We start from the raw sequence: 24,304 nt of genomic DNA on the forward strand, positions 1-24,304 counted from the left end.
TATCCTATTCATTTCTTCACATCTTTAAAAAGAGTCAGCTAGCTAAGTCACATACAACTTCTCTGTGTGGGATACTGTTCCTGAAATGCCCCTGATTTCTTGGGGAGAAAAGTCTGTGAGACCTAAACTACTCCCAGCTCTGCCCCTCCATCTTCTTTAGTCTTTCTTTACTCTTCTGTGGAATTTGTTAGAAGAAATAAAAGGTTTTCAAGCACACCAACAATTTTCCTGCTGTGTCAGAATGCCTCAAATGAGTCTGTGTAAATACACAGCACAAATGTCAGCCATGCATGACGAGGTAAAAAGGTAGCTACAGATTCTGCCTCACAGGACTTTTGTGAACTTTCGAAAATATCTTACATTTGGAAATCAATTCCCCTTTTCTATGTATCTCTTTCAAGTAGTAGCTTGGGTGGGTTTTTTTTTCTTTTTTGTATGTGTTTGTTTTTGTTTTCTTTTGTTTTGTTTTTCTAACAAAGTCCTAGTTAGAAAAATCCAAAAGAAAAAGGAGTTTTGTGTTTTTATAGAGACTTTGTAATTGCGTTTATCTCTTAAACTTTACCTACCCTGAATTCAGGGAGTCTGATCAAGACATTAACTTCTTCCTGATTTATTAGAGATAAGATTACTAGTGGCACTTGCTGCTAGGGTGCATGGTGGGCTCTATGCATACCCCCAGCTCCCCCCAGTCTTTATTGAGTAGGTTGTCTTTAAAGACACAGAGAAGCTTCTGAGCATGCATCTAGGACTGACCAATGTCAATGTGTCTGCAGTCCTACGGAGGTTATGTTTCATCCCTGACCCTTGCATCTGGAACGGGTCTTTTCAAATGTGGAATAGCAGTGGCTCCAGTGTCCAGCTGGGAATATTATGGTAAGGAAACATTTCATAAACATTGCCATGAAAACATTTAACACATAATTACTCTATTTTGGAGGTTGCTAGGAAAACAAATTATGCAATAAAGTTCACCCCAGCATCACTGAGGAAAATATAATCTATAAACGAGGTTGTTCATATAACTCATTATTATCTTGCTGTAACCACCCTTAGTGGTTGAGATCTTAAGAGGAAGGATTCTTCAGAAATCTGGTGTATCTTATTTTCTCCCAGAAATTTGGGCACTATTAAAACAAATCTTGAAGGTACATAATTCCAGCAATGATTGCTTTTAAGCAGATCTTTTTTGCAAAGTCAGGCTGGGGGCCAAGGAATTCACCTTCACGCTACAGTATGGAGCACAGCTCCTTTACTTCACAAGTCAGAGAAAAAAAAGTGTGTGTGTGTGTGTGTGTGTGTGTGTGTGTGTGTGTGTGTGTGTGAACTTGAAAATATCCATTCAGAAGGCTTACTTGGAATCAACTCTAATAATTATGCGAAAATAAAAAATGGCTTCTTCTAGATTCTCTTTCCCATGATGGAGTAAAAATGAGACATTCATGCCTTACAAGAAACATTCTTTATTCAGAAAGATATGTGCTTGTGTGTTTGAATATTTGAATATGTGTGTATGATGTTGAGTTGAGTAAATCTGGGAGACACATTTTCATCCCAGATGCAACCAGACACCAGTGAAGAGGCCAGAGGTGGTGGATTCTGTAGTTTATTTTAAAATATAATGAGGCCATTCCCATCTCAACATTCCCCCCAGGGAGAGCATGTGAAAAAGCATAAGGGAAGACTGTAAAAGGAAAGACTTAGATCCTCATGTTTCCGTAATTTTTTTCATTGTTTCTCGAGCCTTGGTGAGGTGAGCTACAGAAAGGACACCTTCATTGAGGCCAACTATGATATCAATTAAAGCAAGAGCATGCCCCCAAGGGCTCCACATGGGAGGACACAATTACTGATGTAGGAGTTACATAAGGTATGAGATGATGTGTATAAAGTAGAAATAACATATCCTTCTGTACTTGTCACAGCATCTATCTACACAGAGCGATTCATGGGCCTCCCAACAAAGGATGACAATCTTGAGCATTATAAAGTAAGCATTTCCCCTGGTATCTAGGTCACTCATTTATTTCAAACGTGTTAAGTCATTTTAAAACAGTGATTCTGGGCTTTGCAGAATCAGTTCTAGATCCCCGGGCAAAAATTAAGATCTTTTGTTCATTGGGATGCATCACTAGAATGAACTTTTACTCTTTGCGGGGGCTCTATTTTTCCACCACCCTTCTTTCCCTAACCTCCCCCCACCCCAATGCCTACACAGCTTGAGCGGGCATCATTTATGCCTAAGGTCTCACTCATATGTAACATATGACACATAAACTTTCAGTTTCTCAAACTAAGAATCAGATGGAAGTAATGCAAATGATGATGAAAATGTGTTGCTCTGACTCTTAAATATTTATCAACCAAAGCAATACATAATTTCAGTATTGGTGAGAAGTCCATTGCACAATGATTTAGCTGGTTTTCTATTAGAACTTGCAGCAACTAAAATGTTAATTTTTCTTCTTTTCCAGAATTCAACTGTGATGGCAAGAGCAGAATATTTCAGAAATGTAGACTATCTTCTCATCCACGGAACAGCAGATGGTGAGGTTTAAGCAAGACTCTTACACATAAAAATACTGAGCCAGCATCACTTTGTTTAAGAAACATTAAGCATCTTCCTATGCCTGTGCTCAGGGTCAGTACCTAAGAGTCAGGGACATTTCCATATCTGAGCGTGATCACTCACTGCTGACAATGTCAAATGCATGACTAGATAATTGTTGGTGTTCATTTCCAGGCAGTACATTGTCACTCTAGGCTTTCTGGTATTTAGCAGCACTTTAACTCTCTCTCACTCTCTCTTTGTTGCAGATAATGTGCACTTTCAGAACTCAGCACAGATTGCTAAAGCTTTGGTTAACGCACAAGTGGATTTCCAGGCCATGGTACGTGATTTTTCTTACCCTTGTTTATGGTTTTTGACCACCAAGCTAAAAAATAAAGGGGGGAGGTCTTACATAAATACTTATTAGTTATTTATTTAGTAAAACCTGAAAGCACAGCTGGTGAGTAGACAAAGCAGAATACAAGTAAATGAATCACAGACTTTTTCTGAATCTCGTCCAGGGCTGGAGGTAAGCCAAACCACCTATGTCATTTAAATCACCTGAATCATATAAAATGAGTTCATTTATAATATCAAAGGGCTCAGGTAGTTAATGGTTCTGCAGTCCTGTGTGCTTAGGTGTATGCACAGCAGAGTTCCTCCAGAACCTAGGAGCCACAAGAGCCACTAAAAGGTTCTATTTATTCAGTAAGAAGAAATTGCGAAATGTTACCAGAATCTCAGTGAATTTCCACAGTCCCATTCAGTCAAAGAATCAGTTCATCTGTGTGTGCTCAGTACCTGGCACATGCATTCCAGGTTGCAAGAAGAATGTGGAATGGGATCCGAGGAGGCAATAAGAGTGAGAGCAGTCATTGGTAGCCAAGGTGTCCCTGCCTCAGTAAATGTATTTTCCCCCTCAATTGCTTCTATTGGACAGGACTCCAGGAAGGGAGTTCCTCAGCTTTTAGAAGTTTGTATTTTTAAAATGTAATTTACAAGAAGTGAGATGAGGTTTTATGGCCTTTATTTATTGTGACTTCTTAAAAGAAATTCAACTCGGTAAATTTCCAGCATTACATCATGACCTTTCCCAGTCTTATTCAATGAAGACAATAATCCCATTGGGATCTCTCCAACAATAAAGTTTTAAGTTATGTTATCCCCCCTTTTTTCCCTTCTACAGTGATTTTTTAAAGTCCTATAAAATGTATTTATGGTTATATATAATATACTACATGGTGGGTTTTTCTAAAACAGAGAATTAGATTTATAGACCAAAGCTTCATAGAACTTTTGAGCTACCACAATCCTAGAATGTTTTTACTTTTCTCATGAAAAACCTAAGTGCCAGAGAACCAAAGTAAGAGACCCAGTTCACCAGTTCTGGGAGCCAAGACTCTTGATGCTAACTCCCAGGATGCTGGCCATTAGAACTGCTCATTCTCTAGTATGTATAAACCTAAAGTTAAAGATTATAAAACAGTACTGGATGTTGATAAGAACTCTACATTCTCCTACTCCAAATGTTTTCCTGTGAACAATTGTATTTATTCAAGGGTTCTTAAAGGAATCTTCCAAACATATTAGGAAACTAACTGTGGATTTTAGAGCACAAGAAAGCCAAAGCTAGGTGTGTTTTGTAGCTCCAGGAATAAAACATGCATCCTTCCTTCCATTGTGTTGCAGTGGTACTCTGACCAGAACCATGGCATATCCTCTCGTGGATCCACGAAGCATTTATATATCCACATGACCCACTTCCTCAAACAATGCTTTTCCTTATCCGACTGAATCAACACAGGTATTAGCCTATATCACAGTCTTGAGAGCCTCATGTGGATGACTTGGACCATGGGTGTTGTCAAGGCTGCTGACCATTTAGGAGGGCTCAGAAGTTCAAGCTCAATATTGTTTACATTTTCATATACTCTGTGAAAGAAGAGGGGAAAAAACGAGCCACACATCTATCTCACTCTGGACACAATGTTTTATCTCCTGTTCGCTTCAGGGGAAATAAAGTCAGCAATTTCAAGCTATGTCATGTCGTTTGTGTGCGCTAATTTCAGGCTTTGTGCCCTGCTGTGGAAAATGCTTCTATAGGAAAAAGGATGTGACTAACATGGTGGTCATAGAGGAGGATAAACTTGGTACAGTTTGGGGTTTTGTGATGAGAGCCCCAAATACTGGAACAAATAGCACAGGGTACAGAAAGGCACAGTTGAGAACATGCAATGAATCAGGTCTGAAATGTCTGTACTTTCTGCTGTCCCTCCAAGAAATGTTTAATTCCAAAGGTATCTCCAACACTGCCAAATGTGTCAGTATAAAACTGGACTTTTGAATCCAGGTTCCTTTTAAGAAATACATTAGGCTCTAGAGAAATTTCCAGGAATCCACAAGGATGACCCCAGCTAAGACTCTAAACAATGGTGGAGAGGGTGCCTGAACTGACCATCTACTGTAATTAGATTGAGGACTACCTTAATTGTCATTATAGAGAACTTTCATCCAGTAACTGATGGAAGCAGATGCAGAGATCCACAGCTAAACACTGGGCTGAGCTTCCAGAACCCAGTCAAAGAGAGAGAGGTGATATTATGAGCAAAGGGGTCAAGACCATGATGGGCAAACCCACAGAAACAGTTGACCCAAGCTAGTGAGAGCTCACTGACTCCAGACTGACAGCTGGGGAACTTGCATAGTACTGAACTATGCCCTCTGAATTGTGGGTGACAGTTGTGTGACTTGGGTAGCTTATGGGACCACTACCACTGGGACCAGGATCTATCCCTAGTGAATGAACTGGCTTTTTTGGAACCCATTCCCTATGGTAGAATGCCTTGCTCAGCTCAGATACAGGGAGGAGATCCTTGGTCCTGCCTCAAAGTGACAGACTTGGTTGACTCTGCATGGGAGGCCTCACCCTCTCTGAGAGGGCAGGAGGAGCAGCAGGAGGGGAGGGAAGGGAAATTGGGATTGGTATGTAAAATAAATTTTTAAAAAATTATTAAAACAAGAAAAGAAATCCATTAAATCTGGAAACAATATTACTTTGAATCTTTGTAGAATTAGTAACAAACTCTACCTTAGATTATAAGATTACCAAATTAAACTAACAAAAATAAAATGGACAACAATATCTAAATAGGAAAAATGTACATCTATAAGAGCTCTCTGATGTTTTACATTCTAAACTTCATTCCAAAGAATAGAAAGCTACAATGCCTGTCATCAATCAGAAACTGGGTAGTTTACTATCTCTGGGATTGCCTCAGAATTTAAAAAGAGCTACCCTGGGACACTGGCAAATATACACGAATGGATTTGGAAGTATCAACTAAGCATTGTCTAGAGGGCATTTCATTTATGTTTCCTAGCTCTGGCTTGCCCTGGGTATTCCAACTCTTTCCCAAATGTAAATCTTCCTTTTTGGTTACAGATTCTATGTCCTCAGATCCTCTTCTTGTTCTAACAGCTGGAAGAACCAAATCCAAGTGATACACTTCTCAACCACCAAATCCTTTCTTCTACCCAATTTTGAAGCATGCCTCTCCCTCTTGCCACACATCCCCTCCCACAACCATAGGGCTGCAGCGTAGACACAGGAGCAAGAAGGCACCTTTATAAATCCAAAGAATCTCTGGCCTCAAGAAAGGGGCTCATGTCCTGAGCCACAAAGAATGCCACTCCCTGTGGTGTTCAGTTCTCCACAGCACAATTTCTGAAGCAAGCCCAGAAAGGTCTTCGTCCCTTTCCAGCTCCAGAGAAGAGAATGACAAATAGGCATTCCCTAGCGGTACTCTGCCTAAGAGTTTACAAACAAGATGACAATCAGAAATCTTGTGACATCAACGAGTTTCACATATTTGTGGTTATCTGAAAGTCCAGATTCTATATTAATGCTCAGAAAGTAACTCTGAGTCTCGGACCTTTGCTTCTGTGCTCACGCAAATGAGTTCCAAAAGACAAATCCAAACAGGTCATTTCCCCACTTAGAAATCTCCAGGGATCCTCCCCATCTACAAAAGAATCTCAACCACACAGAGCCTGGATGCATAGAGCCTTTGAAAATCTTTCCCATGCAGATTTTTCCTAACCTTTCTCCAGTCACAAGGCCTGAATTTCTCCTTCACATCACACCACACTGTGAAAGCCATGTGTGGCTATCTTCATTTAAACAATTAAACGTTAGATGAAATTAAAAGGCAGCACTTTAGCCATACTTGCCACATGGAGTAATAGATACCATGGGAAATAGTGTAGATACAGGCTACTTACTTTAGCACAGAAACCAGTAGTGAACAGCCATATCCTACCACAATCTCCATGGCTGAATCCTACAACATACAACAGAGAAAGCTCACCAGCACTTTATTAAATCCACATCACTATTCTCATGGGAAAGGGAAGTTGTAGGCATCCCTTTGAATGGAGCTTAGCCTGACCCCCTAGATAGAAACAGCTAGGTCTTCCATGGGGCTTTCACTATATATATATATATGTTCATTCATTGACTGGTTCATTCAACAGACATTTGTTGACTCTGGCTGTGTACCAGACATTGCATTACACTGAGGAGTGAAAGGCAGGAGTTTGACTAGAAATTCTTTAATATTTACATTTTATTCTGCTTCGCTAGTTTCTCCTTTGCACTTGGAAGAATTGAAGGGCTCTGAAGGACAATAGGGGCTATTTTAAGTAGAAAAATGCCAAATTGAAAGGACACTTCTAGAACATTGTACCTCTATTCTTTTAAAAACTAACATACTAATGTTTCTATTTTTTTTCCCATTTTACTCTTGAATGTATTTGGAGAGCGATGTCTCAGTGTTACAAAGGGCACACAGCAAAGTGTCCACCTATCACAACCAAGATTTTCATCGATTCGTTCATTAATACATGAAAATCACTATTTTATGTACTATGGGTGACTAAAAGAAAAACAAAACCCTCGCACACAGTAAGAGGAAATCATAAAAGTATCTAAAAGAAAATCTCATCTCCCCCCCCCCCACTGTGGTGCTGGCCCTCTAACTACTTAAAAAGGTTTCCAAATTTTAAATGATAATGCAGTATTTCTTAGAAAGAGTGAGCAAACAGAAGCAGGTGCATGAGAAATTTGGTTAAACTTAACACAAATGAAAGAAGTTCTAGTGACAGTTTAATTTCTAAAAAGCTCTACCTCAGAGTACAAAGTGTATTATTTATTTCTTTCAAGGAGCACTTACTGACTCCCTGTGCTGGCATGGTGTGTGTACTTCAGGGGTAACAAAGATGAATGTATGTGACAATTTCTCCATTTGTAGGCTGTTTCAGTAAAGGCGAGTTAACGAATCTGATTTTCCCAACATTTAAGCATTTTTTCAGAAGCTGACAGATCTTTATGCAAATGTTGTTGCCAAGCTGTTTGTAATGGTGAAATTATACTTTGACAGTAACTCTTTAAAATATATTAAACCCAGCTAAGGTTTTTTTGGAAATGTTGCCAATTAAGTGACTTTAATGAGCTTCTTGATGGTAATGTAATTAAAATTCAGATGTTCTAATTGTTTAAAAAAATTAGTTCTGGGAAAGTAAAATAAGCAAATGTAAAATGAATTAGGACTAATTTAAATGGTGATTATGTGGTCTTCTTAGAAGATTCTACCAAAACAATGCTTTCAATTATGCTGTTTGTAAGGAAGAAATAAGGCACCTAACAGAGATTTCAAACTAAATCAATAAAGCAGACATTCCAAGCTTGCCCAGTAAGACAGATTGGAAGACTCTCAGTGCAGCACATCCTTTGCAGCTTGAGAAAATGCTGTTGCAACACATCCTTAGCATTATGGACAGGTACCTTGGCAATTTGATGTGGGGTAAGTTTTAACTCACAGAAACATTAGTGCCTGAACCTCACCAAGCTATTCAGGGAGAAAATGATCTGGCTTGCAGCAAAAGCCCCTAATGACCACCTGCTCAGATCATTGGCATGCAGTCCCAGCATGCTGCTCACAAACACTTCTTCTGACACACAGGTAATGTCTTTGGCAAGCTAGATCGGCACAATTCCATTTCATTGACTTCTAATTAATACCCCACCACTGACTACTTTCTTTTAAAACACTGCTTTGACAATTTAGGTTTTAACAAATATTTGTTGGTACAGCACAGCATCCTTTGCTCCTTGGTTATGGACAGCCTGTGTCCTGTGAATGAGAGACACACGGTCAAGTGGAGGTCACAGCACAATGGCCTGACAGCCCAGCTTCCTCCTTTGATAATTACTGTTCATTGACCTGCAAAGACAGAATCATCGGTGCCAGTCATTAATTGCTGGGAACAGGAATGTTCTCCACTACAATAGAAAGTAAACTTTGGAAATGTATGCCTAACGAAACATATAATGGAGTATGAAACTGATCAGTATGTTTTAAAAAAAAAATTCACTCATAATACATGATTTAGGTTCCTATTGAACAATACTTTCAAATAACCTTTGGATGTGTTATGAATGTTTTACATCACACTGACAGTAAGTTACTTTTCCAATGTCATGAAGTGATTATGAAAATACATTGTCTGAAATTTTCAAAGAACAAACAAAATGTTTTAAAAAGAAATGGTAGCTAGATACTGATTTTCAATGTATACACAGCTTTTTGTACTGGCAGGAAACATTGTTGCTATCTTGTTTCCTTTAGAAAATTAAAGCAATGCTTTTCATTATAGGAAATTCCTTTTATTTCAAATGAAATACATCATATGCCACATGTCATTATTTTACATACAACCAGTTCATAAAGACTCACTTTAGAGAAAGTCCACTACAAACAGTATGGGCATAGATGCCAAAGTTAGAATATCTCATTTGAATCCCAGTTACTAGCTATATAAAATTCATTAGTTTTCATTCATTCTTGATATTTACTTTTACTTAAAGATAAAGTAGACATAATCATACTTTCCATTCCATGGAGCTGATTGGAAATTTAAAATAGATACTATTTGTAGGACTAATTCTTCTCTAGCTCATAGGAAATTTTGTGATTATTTATTTAACATATACAAAATACTGTTCATTGGTTTTTTTTTGTTTTGTTTTTATTTTATATAACCAAGTCCATTTAAATGAAAACTAACATTTATAGACAATATTTGGGAATTTGGGAGTTGTTCTTTCCAAACTACTTCCTGCTGGTAAGGGGCGCTGTCATGGGGGATTCGAAGAGGTTTCAGAAATCCTGGCTGTAGTCTGTCAGGCTGCTTTGTCCAGCTGTTTTGAAGGTAGGATCACCTGGTACTCTGTTTCAGGTAGTCTGGCTTGATCAAACCACATTAGTCTGGAAGGAATCCACATCTTTTCATTTTCTGTGGAAACAAAAATAGAAATCCTTTTCCCCAGTAACTTGTCCTTGAACTTAAATTTTGGAGTCAAAGCATTTTTTTTATTTAATTTATTATTTTACATGTTGATCCCAGTTCCCTCTCCCACCCTCCCTCCCTTCCTCCCTTTTACCCTCTCTGCCCTCTCACATGCACTCTAACCACCCTCCCCTCCCATCCCCCCACCCCAATTCCATATGTAGGGGAATGCTATCCAGTTGGGGTCATGTAGATGTGACAGGTCCTGTGAAGTAGGGACTAGGGCTTCTCTCCTGTCTCTAGATTAAGGCAGTTATCCCTCCATGGGGGATATGTTCGCAAAGTCCTTTTGTGCACCAGGGATACATCCTGGCTCCACTGTCTGAGGTCCCTTAGACTGCTCAGTCCTTCTGGCTGAGACCCATATTCAGGGGGGCCAGAGTCAGTCCCATGCTGGCTTGTTCATTGGTTTTTTTTTTTTTTTTTTTAAGGTAACTCTTAAACTGATAGCTTAAGTCTAAAGTCAAAATTCTCTTTCTCCTCTCAACAAATATGGGATAGAATCCTTGCTAATTTGTATAGAATTTTCCACATACTCCTAGAACAATGGCCTTTTAGGAATGACTAACATCAAGGCTGTAAATCCCCAAGAAGGTCACCTGCCTTGGTACTTATTCTGAATGAGGGGTTTACTTTTTTTTTCTCAGCAACTATCTGTCTGCAAAGCCTAATGTTAGAAAACACCTCTAAGCCCTGATGTTTGAGAATCACCTTTGAGGAACACAAACTGCCAAAGCAATAGACAAGTAATAAAGGCCATGCATCCACTTCTTGTGTGGCTTACAACACACCATAGAGACCCACTTTGATGATGTTTGTGGTGTTTGTTCATCAACCTTATTACTGTCTTAAAACCCAGGATGCCCTTGGTAATATCTTCATCTGAGTCTCAACATATGGTTGTGTCCTTTTCCAAGTCTCAGCTTAGGTGTCATCACTGTTGAAAGAATGTCTCTGGCCACCAAATCTAATGTTGCCTCTACCACAATCAGAGCTGCTCAAATACATTTCTTACTTTTGCTTTCTTGATAGCACTTGGAGATATCAGAAGTTATCTTACTTATATGTGTGTGTTATTTTGTCCCTTCAAATACTAGAAATTTCATCTATTACTTATCTCTCTACCTCCAGTACCAAGACTGTACCTGAAATGAAATAGGGAAAGCTCAATGAATATTTGTTGAGAAAATCCCCACATTCTGTATCTAAAAGGATCCATGGAATTGGAACATTTATGTACAACTCTCCAAGGAGACATAAGCCTTCCTGGAACTTAGCATGTAACAAAACTTTGCTGCCTCCCCCTATAACACCCCTCCACCAAAGAAGAGTAAGGAAGAAAATCCCTAAGAACCATGTGCCCACAGCAGAACAGGATTAAGGAGGATGGGAATCTTAATCAGAGACAGAAAAGACATCAGCCTCTTAAACAAAAGTAATTTGGATTAGGAAAAGGAAACAGCCTACTGCATTGTCCCAACTTAGATACTTGCTGCCTCTTGATGAATCACTGAAGGGATGCCACACACTGAGGACATTTGGCACCAAATGTTCAGACTTCAAGACGTCAGCTAAGTATCTGAAGTGCTATTGAGGAACCTAACAGCTTTTATTTAAAAATACTTTTTATTGACATTTTCTTCAGAGTATAGAAATCATTACCTTTTTGAAAATTCTAATTTTGAAAACATATTACTTTAACAAGCATAGTTCAAATACTAAAGGTTTATTTTAAATTATAAAACAATTCTGCCCATGTCTTCCTGCCTCTGCCTTTTGATAGATCATAAGTTCAACTCCCGGAAATTGTGTTGGTTCACTCTTTTCAATTCAGATGATAAAGTGAAGTCATGAGAAGTAATTCAATGCAGTGTGCCTTCCAGAAGTTGTATATTGTGGATCATATTTTTGTCAGTGATGATTCAACATGAGTTAACTGAGCTTTCTGAGATCACACTGGGGCAGATGAAGGTAGCTTGTGCTCCTTCAAATTGCCAGGGTCCAAATAACTGTGTTCTAGTTCTTCTGTTTTAGGTAGAGCTTCTCTGTTCCTATGACTCAGCTATTCCTTTCCTCTGTATGCCATAGGGCTAGATCCATGGCTTTCAAATCAGTATGGACCATTAGGAGACCTTAACATAATAGGTCTCTTTAATGTTTTATTTTTAGGGGTGGACTGGAAAATGCTTCATTGGACAGCAATCATAGATTCCTCTAGGAATAATGATGTGGAAATAGTTCATCTGGCTTAGGCAGCACTGGGAGAAAAATATTTTCAATGTGTTGTGCTTATCATCATCACCATGCACTACCTTCCTTGGTGAAACTCATTCAAAAGCTAGTTGAAAATCTGTTAGATAAACTATTAGACTAGTTGGCACAGAATTATCTGTTAAAGTAACCTTTGAGGTCATGTAGGCAATCAGAATGAGGAAGGGTACACAGTTGTGAAGGATGGTCAGTTACTTACAACAAGGTCTCCACAAACTAATGGTAGGAGGTTGGTGAGCTGATAGAATCACCTAATGGCATGAGACCTGCTGTCTCCCACAGCTGCTATACAAAAATAGATGCCTGATTTTTCCAGACCTTCCTAGTTTCAAAAAGAGAAACCAGAAGAATGGGTTTTAAGTGGCCCACAGGTATTTGTTTCTACTTTAAGTATCAGTGTGTTTTATTTTTGAGTGTAAACTATAGCTGAAGCTTCATGCCTATCAATCTAAGATATAAAACTGTAAATTAGAAATGAAGATATATGTGTTTGTGATTTAAAAGTATGTGTAACAGACTCATCTGCTATGGGCTGGTGAACTCTCTATTATTCCCATGTTGTCATGTGATAAGGTCAGTGCCTCTTCTTAGACACCCTAGAAAGAGAGTAATGAAGTGCAAAGCCTTTTCAGATTATATATTACTGTCATTAGTCAAACACTCAGTGCATGGTAGGAGTGTGTGATGGAGTGGGGCAGAATCAATACAGATACAGTGATTATGCATGAAGTTCTCCACAAAATATAAAATTGAAAGAATGTAAGTTCTGTCTTTGTAGTAAACTCTTTTATTAGAAGTTGTTAGATTTTAAGTACAGTCAAGCCCATTAAGTGGTTGCTCAATAAGGGCAGATAGGTTGATCTCAAAACAAAGCTTTACACTTCTCTGTAACATAGTGGCTACTGCAACGTCTAGAACTTGTGTCTGGCCACAGCAAAACTGTGTGTGTAAACAAACAAGCTACTTCATATACAAATTTCACCCATGCCTAAACTCAAAATGATGCCAGGTTTCCAATCTTCCTCCTCCACTGAAGTGTCCTTCCTGATGTCGTCTAATGAATATTGCCTTTATACTGCATGCACACTACTGTGTCTGCTCTACTGCCAGTTCCCATAATCATAGATATAGGGGTGGGGGGCAGGATAGGGAATGCTTTCCTGATAACACTCAAGAATGGTCCCCAAATTGGCATGGGGCGCATCATGGCAGCCATACTCAGTCTGTCAAAGAACAGGCTCCAGTCAGAAACAACACTGAGTGTATAAATCTAAAGTTTCATTCCTTCAGATTACGTTTTTAGAAAGACAAAATTAAAACTTCACAAGAGTCCCTGGAAAATGCCTTTCAGGCCTGAATCTCTTTTTAGTTAATAGCTATCAATTTTTATTTTAACACCTTCAACATTTGTTATTTTGTTCCCCACATTATAGTATCAAGAGCCATAAAATATTATTTACCTAATCTTCTCATGTATAAAAGCCAAGTCCTAGGAAAAACACAGTAGGAAATTCTTCTATTAGAGCCATTATAGTGGATAAATACAAATCTGGAAAAAAAAATACAAATCTGATACATTTATTTATTCATTCATATTTTATTTTTAAAAATAATTAGAATTTGTCAAATTTTACAATGTATGATGAATATTGCAAAGAGAAAAATGTTCACATCAGCCTTGTGTCATATTTCCTGGAAATATGTAAAGTCATGGAAACTATGACTGTATGGCTAACAAGTACAACTCTTAAAGATATATAATTTGTTAATTAAAATGTTACAAATTTTTGGAAAAGATCTGAGTACTTACATATGTGTTTATGTGCGTATACAACTTTTATAGGTATGTTTACGTATTTATATCTACATATGCATACACACACACACAAAGAATTCTTACAATTCAGTAACAAAAAGATGAACACAATTTTAAAACTGGCAAAGGTCTTTAATGATCCTTTATCTAAAGAAAGTATACAAAAATCCTCAACAAACTTAGCTGCTAGAGAAACATGAATCAAAACCACAATTAAGTACTACTGGTTATGGGCATTGCAGTGTTCGCCATAATAGCCAATAAATGTAAGCAGCCCAAATGTCTACCAAATCAATGGGTGAAGGGCTGACCAGACTGATACACATAAATATATTAAAATATATACACATATACATACAATCAAATACTATTTAGGCATAAAGGTGGTTTCAGGTATCACAATATGAGTAGTGATACACACTAAATGAAAGAAGCTGAACAAAAGGCTACTTGTATGTCTTGCTTAATGCAGAATCTGTGGAAGAAGTAAATCTAAAAAGACAGACTTCAGATTGGTGGTTGTCAAAGCAATTGTATGGAAAGGAAATAAAAAGCTGCTTACTGGATGTAAGCTTTTGTTTTGGAATGAAATGAGTTGGCAGACAGCAGAGGTGTTGGTTAAAAGCAGTAAACTTCACTGTTCTATTCACTTTAAAGGGTAGAATTTTTATGCAGATTCCACGTAGGTAATTTTTCTAAGCTCTGTTTTGTGCTATCTCAAGCTTCAGTGTAAGCAATCCACAAGAACTTGCAGGTCATCTCTATCTTCCAGTAGAGCAGGGACTCTGCTAGAGGTCAAAGTTCATTTTGGACAGCTCCTGGGTATTTAGCACTTTAATGCTTTGGAGATATCTATTTTGATTCACCGTTCTTGCCAGTGTACAAAAAAAAAAACCCACAAATCACTTTATCACTTTCCTTTACAATAAAAGAAAAAGTTAATATTTAAATTTTATTTACTCTAACCATACCTCAAAGCAATGGTTCTCAACTTTCCCAATGCTGTGTCCCTTTAATACAGTTATGTAGTGGTGACTCCCAACCATAAAACTATTTTCATTACTACTTCATCACTATAATTTTGCTACTGTTATGAATCATAATGTAAATATCTGATATGCATAGTATCTGTTGTTCCAACCTTTCCATACCCAACCTCATCCTACCCCTCACTGTTGCTACCCTCAGTCTAGACTGTACAAACTGAGATTTCAATCCTAAGTCCTTCTAGTTCCCTCTGTGACATCTTCAACTATTGAAAACAGAAAACTCAATCAAGTGATGCCCTTAACTTTGTGATTCAGGTAACTAAAAATGGAACCTCCACTGTCACTTGGGAAGGAAATTGGAAGTTTCTCATGAAGGTAAACATTGAGTAATCATATATACTAGAAATTCTGCTTCTAATTATTTGCACAAAATAATTAAAGATATCTCCACACCAGATCTTGTCCACAAATGTTCAAAATGATGTTGTACATAATAGTTAAAAAGTGAAACAATCCAAATTCCCATCAAATAAGAAATGAGCAAGCCAAACACCATATTGTGTGTACATAGGTGTATTATTTAGCCATAAAAAAACGAATTACTGGTTCCTGCTGCAATATGGATGAACCTTAAAGCAAAAGATGTGAGACATTATAAGCCTCGTGAGAGTGGTTCTAGTAGTGTGAAATGTGAAGCATAGTCTAACACACACACACACACACAGAGAGAGAGAGAGAGAGAGAGAGAGAGAGAGAGAGAGAGAGAGAGAATATAGACTGGCAGTTGTCAAGGACTCAGAAAGAGGACAAGAAAGTGATGGCTGATGAACTTGGGCTTGCTTCTTTGAATAATAAGAATAATCTTAGGGCAAGAATGGTCAGACAATTCTCTGAGTGTTCTCCAGAAGACAAATCACACTTTCCAGTTGCCATTGTTTAACATTTTAAGATCTTGCACTTGGCTATCTGACATCTGTGAGTGGATTTAGACCTAGAACAGATTCTGGGTGGCTAAAGAGCTACATAGAATAAATGTCAGCTATTTCTACTCTTAGGAATTTGTTTCTCATTCATGAACTGAAAGAAAAGCCTGGTCTTAGTCAATAGAAATATTTTATATTCCATTTAAACTATTACCATTTGAAAGACCTGGCCTACATTTGAAGCCTATATTAATTCAGGTGAAAAAGAAAAAGAAATTCAATGAATATGTTGTCTTGGTGTTATTGCTGACCACTAGAATGAATATTCATTCAAATATACTTTTAAATTTATCATTTTTATTTAGTAGTTTCATCAATGTCAACTGTCCTATATGATACACTTGGTGAGTAGAATAAAATGTTACATACAAATTGATAAGTCAAACCATACATTCATGTATTCAGTGTAGCATTTGTCATGCTTTGTGCTTAGAAGCTATGACAAAGGGGTCCAGAAAGAAATGGCCTAGTCATAGTTGTTGGTCATATTGACTGGGCTTATGGGAAAGGATGTTCATGGCTACAGACCAGATAAATGAGAAAAAAAAAAGTTTCTCTTCAAATTTAGAAAAACCAACAGTTCATATCCTACTGTGGTCTATAAACAGAAAAGATTTGAATTAGAATTGAAATGGAAAAGAATTCTTTGAAATAGGAGTAACAGCTCAGTCTATATGTTCCCTGCAGTACAGCAACCAAGAAGGGACATTTCAAGGGATGGCTAGGACTGAAGAACGTCAGCCAAAGACATGACATTGACCACAGAACAAATGACTTCAATGGTTCATTACAAATTGAAAACATACAATATCATTTTCTAGGTTTGAAAAAATGAAATAACTAAATAATAAATTGAACTAAAATAAACAAAGCTCTATTTAAAAATCAGGCAATGGGCTTCACGGCTTTACACAATATCCTCCATAGTTTTATCACTTCAGTGGCACCAGAAAGCTGGGCCTATCTTCACAATCCATCTGATTACATGTGACTTGGCGAGGCTGAGCAAGTCCCAGGCGGGGGGCAAAGCTGATTACAAAGCGCAATGAATAGACAACAGTGTTGATGACTTCATTTTACATTTCCTGCATGTTTTTAGTATTCAGATCTCAAATGTTAAATTTTCTAATAGCTGAAGTTACTTCCTTTCTGAGAAGACTTTGAAAATGACAATGTTTTAATTGGTGCACATTAAAGACTCTGAGAAGCTTGAAGAAAAAAATCTTTCCAGATGAGCAAGAGGTTGGATAAATGTAATGGCATATGGTTTGTTTTTTTTATAGCTACAATATGCAAAAAATAGTAGCAGCATAGCACATGTATTCAATGATATATATGTATTTATACACATAAACATATATTCTGCTTATAAATTATGAAATAAGATTCTTTTGTACAAATGTGATTTTTGTTTTCTTTCTCTTTCTTGTTCCCTTTAGGAATAAAAATAACAACTGAAACTTAGAACAATTTTAAACATCTCATTATACAGGGGATCTTACAAAAGATAAAATCAAGGACTGCTAAGCCATGATGCCACACGGTCCCCTGCACAGACTTGTAAGTTTCTACAGGGTCTCAGAGCCTCAGGGCAAGAAACTGTCCATCCATCTTATTAGGGAGCCTCCCCTCCTCCACAAGCATCCTTGAAATCATTCCAGATGGACTGTCATGAACTGATTCTTAAATATCTCTCAGGAAGGGTATTTCTCACATCCTCTGGCTCACTTAGAAACCCCCTGCAAGCTCTTCCCTTCCTGTCCCATCATCCCTCAGTCCATTAGGTCACTCACCAAGACTGGAAGGACATCTGATCATTATATTCTACAAACTGATTCTAAATTTTTCATTGTTTTTACATGTCCTTCAACCTTTTCTTTGATCTTCAAATCTAAAAGAATGTCAATTGACATAAATACTTCCCTCAAATGTCACATGTAAGGGTTTTTTTTTTTTTTTTTTTTTTTTTTTAATCCTATTTTCACAAAAATCCTTTCTATGGAGAAGAGTATTCTAACTCATTAGGGCTCTTTGCCACCAGGTGCCTCTGAACTTCACATAGTTTACCTCATTTCTACTCAGTAACTGAGGGGGCAAACTCTCAATTTCCAAAACAATTGGTGAATTGGTGCTCATATCCCACTCCTAACAAGCATCTATCATAGTTTCATTTTAACTGTTTGGTATGGAAAATGTCGTGCATATGCTATGTAAGTAGATCCACATAACACATCCCATATGCTCACCACCCATCTGAACATTACCAGTGTTGCCTGAGATGTTATCTATGCTTCCACCTAACCCTTAGGTAAATTTTACAAAACCTATAATCACTAACTTTGGCTTGAATCTTTTGACAGTTATTGCAATAAAGAATAGTTTCTCCTCACCAGAAAGTTCTATTCAAGGTAACTTCTCCTGACCTCTTCCAAGAAACGGCCATGGTCTGGGCCCTTATTAATACATTGCTTTTCCCTGTTTTTGAACTTGTGTATCTGGATCCAAGCAGGATGGCCATTGTTTTTGTGTGCCCAGCCTCTTTTACAAGGCTGTATAATTCATCTGTGTTGCTGTGTATAGCTATTGTTGGTGCCTTGTTTTTTAATAGTATTCAATTGTATAAATTTATGTCACAATTTGTCAATTCTTTCTCTTCAGTTATTTTTATTAGTAGCTAAGATAAATAAAACTTATTTAAACATTTACTTTAAGCCTGTCTCTTCTTAATGTAGCTGTACTTTTATTCTTTGTAAGTTAAATTTTGTTGTTGTTTTGTATAACAGTTTGAACTAAATAGCCAAAGGATCATAAATGACATGTCTACTGTACAGCCCCACACTGTATTCTACAGATAGGTAAACTTTCCTCAATTGCTCATGTGTACTACCAATTTTAATGCAATTGTGAGCAAATAAACATGTATTTGTTCTCCTTGTAACCCACAAAAGTAGTCTGATAGGTGGTTATTCAATGTTTCTGTCTTTTTCAATTAGTAACCTCTCTTGGAGTCTTTTGCATTGATAAATTGAGACTGCCTGCACTGTTTGTAAACAATACTGTATGGATAGCTCTTCAGATTATTGCTAGAGTGCTGTGATTATGCAAAATACTGCAATAAAACCTTACCTACATCATTACAAGTATATATAGCATTAGTAGTGCAATTAACTTTCAAAATGATACTTTAATCTTGCTGGACCAGGGCTGTAGGCATTGATTAATTTTTACATATTAGCAACTTGTCCCCCAAAGGGGTCATAACACATTGTATTCTGCAAACAGTTCAATATATCCCTCCTTCTTATAGCCTTGCTGCCAGAATGCATTATGAAACATTCTCAAGCATTAGGTCTCAGTATCCTCAAAAGCTGTCAAAAATCAATGCACAGCCATCTCATACCCTCCATGACATCTGGCAGAAGTGAAGTCCTCAGCAGGACCAGCTACATAATGTGTACAAAATAAATATGTGGTGCCTTGTTAATAAGAATCTCAAGACAGTAAAACAGAGGAACTGAGGCAAGCAAGCATTGGGTCTTCTAAATATGTGGATATGTGCATTTCATAGATTGAAAACACATGGGAGTTGTCCTTTATCTTATTAAGCCTTGAGGTAAAAAAATAAAGAGCGGAAGAAAGGAAGGAAGGAAGAAAAAACACTAAAATTTCACTAATTATGTACATTGTTTTACCTTAAACACTGATGTAAAAATCATTCATTACATTTCACAGCATGAAAATTTATTTTATTACTGACAGGTAAAACCAACCTTCCAGGAAGGCAAATCATATCTATCATTACATAATTCTATTGGCAACAAAGGCCCTCATATGCTACCCTAAATAAAACAATTCTAGACAACACCCTCCCAAACACACAACTACTCTGCATCAAGACAAACTTATTAATATTAGTCTTGTGCATACATGCCTACCACTTTCACTGCCTCACATCTAAATATTTGAACAATTGCAATAATCTAGTTAAAGGCCAAGGAGAGTCTGATGTTAAAGTTAACCATTGGATCCGTACACAAAAACTGAGTTTAATGGTTGTTTTAGCAACCACTTTGTCTCATAACACAATGCCTTTTAAAGCGCTGATCTGTAGGTTTGAAGAGAAAACCGGCACAAGGGAAATGTCCAGAGACCTACAAGGATGACCTCAACTAACAATCTAAACAATAGTAAAGAGGCTACCTTAAATGCCCTTTCCTGATAATTAGATTGATGACTTACCTTATATGCCATCCTAGAGACCTCATCTAGGAGCTGATGGAAACAGAAACAGACACCCACAGCTAAACACTGAGCCGAACTTCTGGAATCCAGTTGCAGAGAGGGAGAAGTGATGAGCAAAGGGGTCAAGACCAGGCTGCAGAAACCCACATTGGAGGCTGACCTGAACAAGGGGGAACTCATGGACCCTAGACTGATAGCTGAGAAACCAGCATAGGACTGACCCAGACCCCCTGAACGTGGGTCTCAGTTAGAAGGCCTGGGCAGTCTATCTGACCTCTGACAGTGGGACCAGGGTGTTTCCCTGGTGCACAAAAGGACTTCGGGAGCACATTCCCCATAGCCTAGAGACAGGAGGGATGGCCTAGGCCCTACCTCAAATGACTTGACAGATTTTGATTATCCCTCCTGGATGGCCTCACCCTCCCTGGGGAATGTGAAGAATGGTATGGGAGGAGGTTCGGGAGAGGGGTGGGAGGATGAAAGGGAGATGGAACTGGGATCCGTATGTAAAATAAGAATAAATAAATAAATAAATAAATATGATTTGTCAAAAATCATGTGTTCATGGGTGTGTGGGTTAATATCAGGGTTTTCAATTCCATTCCATTTGTCTTCCTGTCTATTTTTGCACCAATACCCAGCTATTTTTAGGACTATAGCTCTATAATAGAGTTTGAAGACAGGGATGGTGATGCTTCTAGAAGTTCCTTTATTGTACATGGTTGTTTTGGCTATCCTGGTTCTTTTGTTTTACCATATAAAGTTGGGTATTGTCCTTTCAAGTTCTGTGAAGAATTGTGCTAGCTAAAACTATACAATGGAAAAAAGAAAGCATCTTCAACAAATGCTGCTGGCATAACTAATTGCTGGTGTGTAGAAGACTGTAGATAGATCCATGTCTATCACCATGAACAAAACTTAAGTCCAAATGGATCAAAGACCTCAACATAAATTCAGCCACACTAAACCTCTTAGAAGAGAAAGTGGGAGGTGCCCTTGAACAAACTGGTACAGGAGACAGCTTCCTGAACATAACACCAGTGGCATAGACACTAAGATTAACAATTAATAAATGGGACATTCTGGAATTGAAAAGCTTCTGTAAGGCAAAGGACACAGTCAACAAAGACAAAACGGCAGCCCACAGAATGGGAAAAGATATTCACCAATCCCACATCTGATAGAGGGATGATCTCCAAAATATACAACGAACTCAAGAAGCTAGCTACCAAAACACCAAAGTAATCCAATTAAAATGTGGGGTACAGAGCTAAATAGAGAATTCTCAATAGAGGAATCTAAAATGGCTGAAAGACACTTAAGAAAGTGCTCAACATCCTTTGCCAGCAGGGAAATGAAAATCAAAGCAACTTTGAGATACCATTTTACTCCTGTTAGAATGGCTAAAATCAAAAACACCAAAGATGGTTTATGCTGGAGAGGATGTGGACAAAGGGGAACACTCCTCCACTGCTGGTGAAAGTCCAAACCCGTACAGCCACTTTGGAAATCAGTATGGCGGTTCCTCAGGAAAATGGGAATCAGTCTACTTCAAGATCCAGTAATTCCACTCTTAGGCATATAGCCAAATGATCCACATCTGTTCAACTATGTTCGTAGCAGCATTATTTGTAACAGCCAGGACCTGGAGGCAACCTAAATGCCCCTCAACTGAAGAATGGATGGAGAAAATGTGGTACATTTACACAGTGGAGTACCACTCAATGGAAGTGGAAATAACACACACGCACACGCACACACACACACACACACACACACACACACACACACACACACACACAATGGAATCTTGAAATTCACAGGCAAATGGATAGAACTAGAAGAAACCATCCTGATTGAGGCAATCCAGTCACAAAAAGACAAATGGCATGTACTCAGTCATACATGGTTTTTAGACATAGAGCAAAGGATTATCAGCCTACAATTCACACCACCAGAAAAGCTAGGAAACAAGGAGGACCCTGAGAGAGACATACATGGTCCCCTGGAGAAGGGAAAAGGGACAAGATCTCCCCCAGAAAATTGGGAGCATGGGGAGAGGGGAGAGGGAGTTAGGAAGAAGATGAAGAGAAGAGAGGAGGGGAGAGGTAGGCATGAGGGAGCAGGAAGATTGAGTCAGGGAAAGAATAGAGGAGAGCAAGAAAAAAGATACCATAATAGAGCCATAAAGAGAAATATGGCACTAGGGAAATGTCCAGAGATCTACAAGGATGACCCCAACTAACAATCTAAGTAATAGTGGAAAGGCTACCTTAAATGCCCTTCCCCAACAATGAGATTGATGACTACCTTATATGCCATCATAGAGCACTCATCTAGTAACTGATGGAAGCAGAAGCAAACACCACAGATAAACACTGAACCGAACTTCTGAAATCCAGTTGCAGAGAGGGAGAAGTGATGAGCAAAGGGGTCAACACCAGGCTGGAGAAACCCATAGAAACAGCTGACCTGAACAAGGGGGAGTTCTTGGACTCCAGTCTGATACCTGGGAAACCAATATAGGACCGACCCAGATACCCTGAATGTGATGTTAGTTAGGAGAACTGGCCAGTGTATGGGCCCCCTGGTAGTGAATCAGTATTTACCCTAGTATATGAATGGACTTTGAGAGCCCATTCCATGTAGAGGCATACTTTCTCAGCCTAGATACATGGGGGAGGGCCTAGGCCATACTCCAAATGATGTGACAGACATTGAAGACTCCCTGTGGAAGTCTGCTCCCTGGGGAGCACAAAGGGAATGGGATTGGGGCTTGTTGGGGTAATAGGGGAGGAAGGAAGGGTGTAAGAACTGGGATTGACATGTAAAACAAGCTTGTTTCAAATTTAAATTAAAAACTTATCACAAAAAAAAAAGAAGCTGATTTTGATCCTCCTAGCATGTTAGGAAGAGAAGTATATAACACAGAACACCCCTGGATTATCGTAAGTCCTATCTTCAGGGTATGCTTGCCTCCAAGAGCCCGAATTAGTAGCCTGTAGGTAGAGTTAGGGAAATTTTCATAGAAAAAAAATAGTAAAAACTAGGGAAGGCAAATGAGGTGGAGAAAGAGAAGTGCCGTGTGCTGAGATACCAAGACAATGTTTTCCCGAGATTCTGGTGCTATATTTATGGCATTTGGACATCATCTTCAGAACTCCTTCCTTACAGGCGCTTCACAAACAGTATCTGAAAAGGAAGAAGAGAGAGAGAGAAAAATAGGGAGAAGAGAAAATGAGGAGGAAAATGGACAACAGAATAAAAGGAGTAGAGAGTGACAAAACATTTAATAAACGTGTGGCTGTCATACACCTAAAGGTAAAGAGCAGGCTTATCTGGGCTAAACTGGTCCACATTTTCAAGCTTATCTTTACATTTGAGTTCTTTCTGCCAGACCTTGAGCTGGACACTATTGTCTGCTCTTTCACCCCATCTGCTGGTTCTGCCAAGAGCTGTCCTTAGAGCAAAACACCAGCAACAGCAATGAGAAAGTGAGGTGGGTGATTTATACAGCTGTGCTTTTCAGCTTAACCTGTGCAGAGATTTCCTGGGGGCCTTGATAAAACGCAGATTCTGATTCTGTAAATTAGATCTGAGCCATGAGATTTTCCAGTTTTAATAAAGTCTCAAGGATGCTGATCCTTGAACCTTACTGTAGGTACCATGCATCAATAATGACTAGCACAAAGCCCCTCAGTACGGCTTCCCAACTGACATAGAAACTGATACCTGTTTCTTAATGTATACCTATACCCACCAGGTAATTCAATGTATTTACAAAATTAAGTTCATTGGGAGTCATTCCCCAGTTGCTTCAACGGTCTATTTCCATTTAAGCCATCAGTCATACCATGGAGCTGACACGCTTAGATACTGAGATCTAGTTGGGAAATACTATGATGATGTTGTCATATAGAATTTGAGTTTCACTTTAAAGAAATGCTTAACCACTGCTCTCTTCTTGCAAGTCAGCGATAGAGTCACAAAGAGAATGTGTGGCTTGGCCAAGATCATATAGCTTATTGATGACAGAGGAAGGAAAACC

At 38.4% G+C, this 24,304-nt stretch overlaps 1 protein-coding gene across 1 annotated transcript in view; it reads left to right on the plus strand.

Moving 5' to 3' along the window:
• Positions 1 to 4,583, plus strand: part of Fap (fibroblast activation protein alpha) — a 50,851-nt gene extending 46,268 nt beyond the window's left edge. Inside the window, exons 19-22 of the mRNA XM_051184578.1 lie at positions 774 to 873; positions 1,923 to 1,987; positions 2,472 to 2,544; positions 4,238 to 4,583. Coding sequence (XP_051040535.1) covers positions 774 to 873; positions 1,923 to 1,987; positions 2,472 to 2,544; positions 4,238 to 4,248 — 249 coding nt within the window. The 3' untranslated portion in view covers positions 4,249 to 4,583. The remainder of the gene's footprint in view (positions 1 to 773; positions 874 to 1,922; positions 1,988 to 2,471; positions 2,545 to 4,237) is intronic.
• The last annotated feature ends 19,721 nt before the right edge of the window (positions 4,584 to 24,304 follow it).

Source organism: Phodopus roborovskii, unplaced genomic scaffold (genome assembly GCF_943737965.1).
Source record: "Phodopus roborovskii unplaced genomic scaffold, PHOROB, whole genome shotgun sequence".
Lineage (NCBI taxonomy): Eukaryota > Metazoa > Chordata > Mammalia > Rodentia > Cricetidae > Phodopus > Phodopus roborovskii.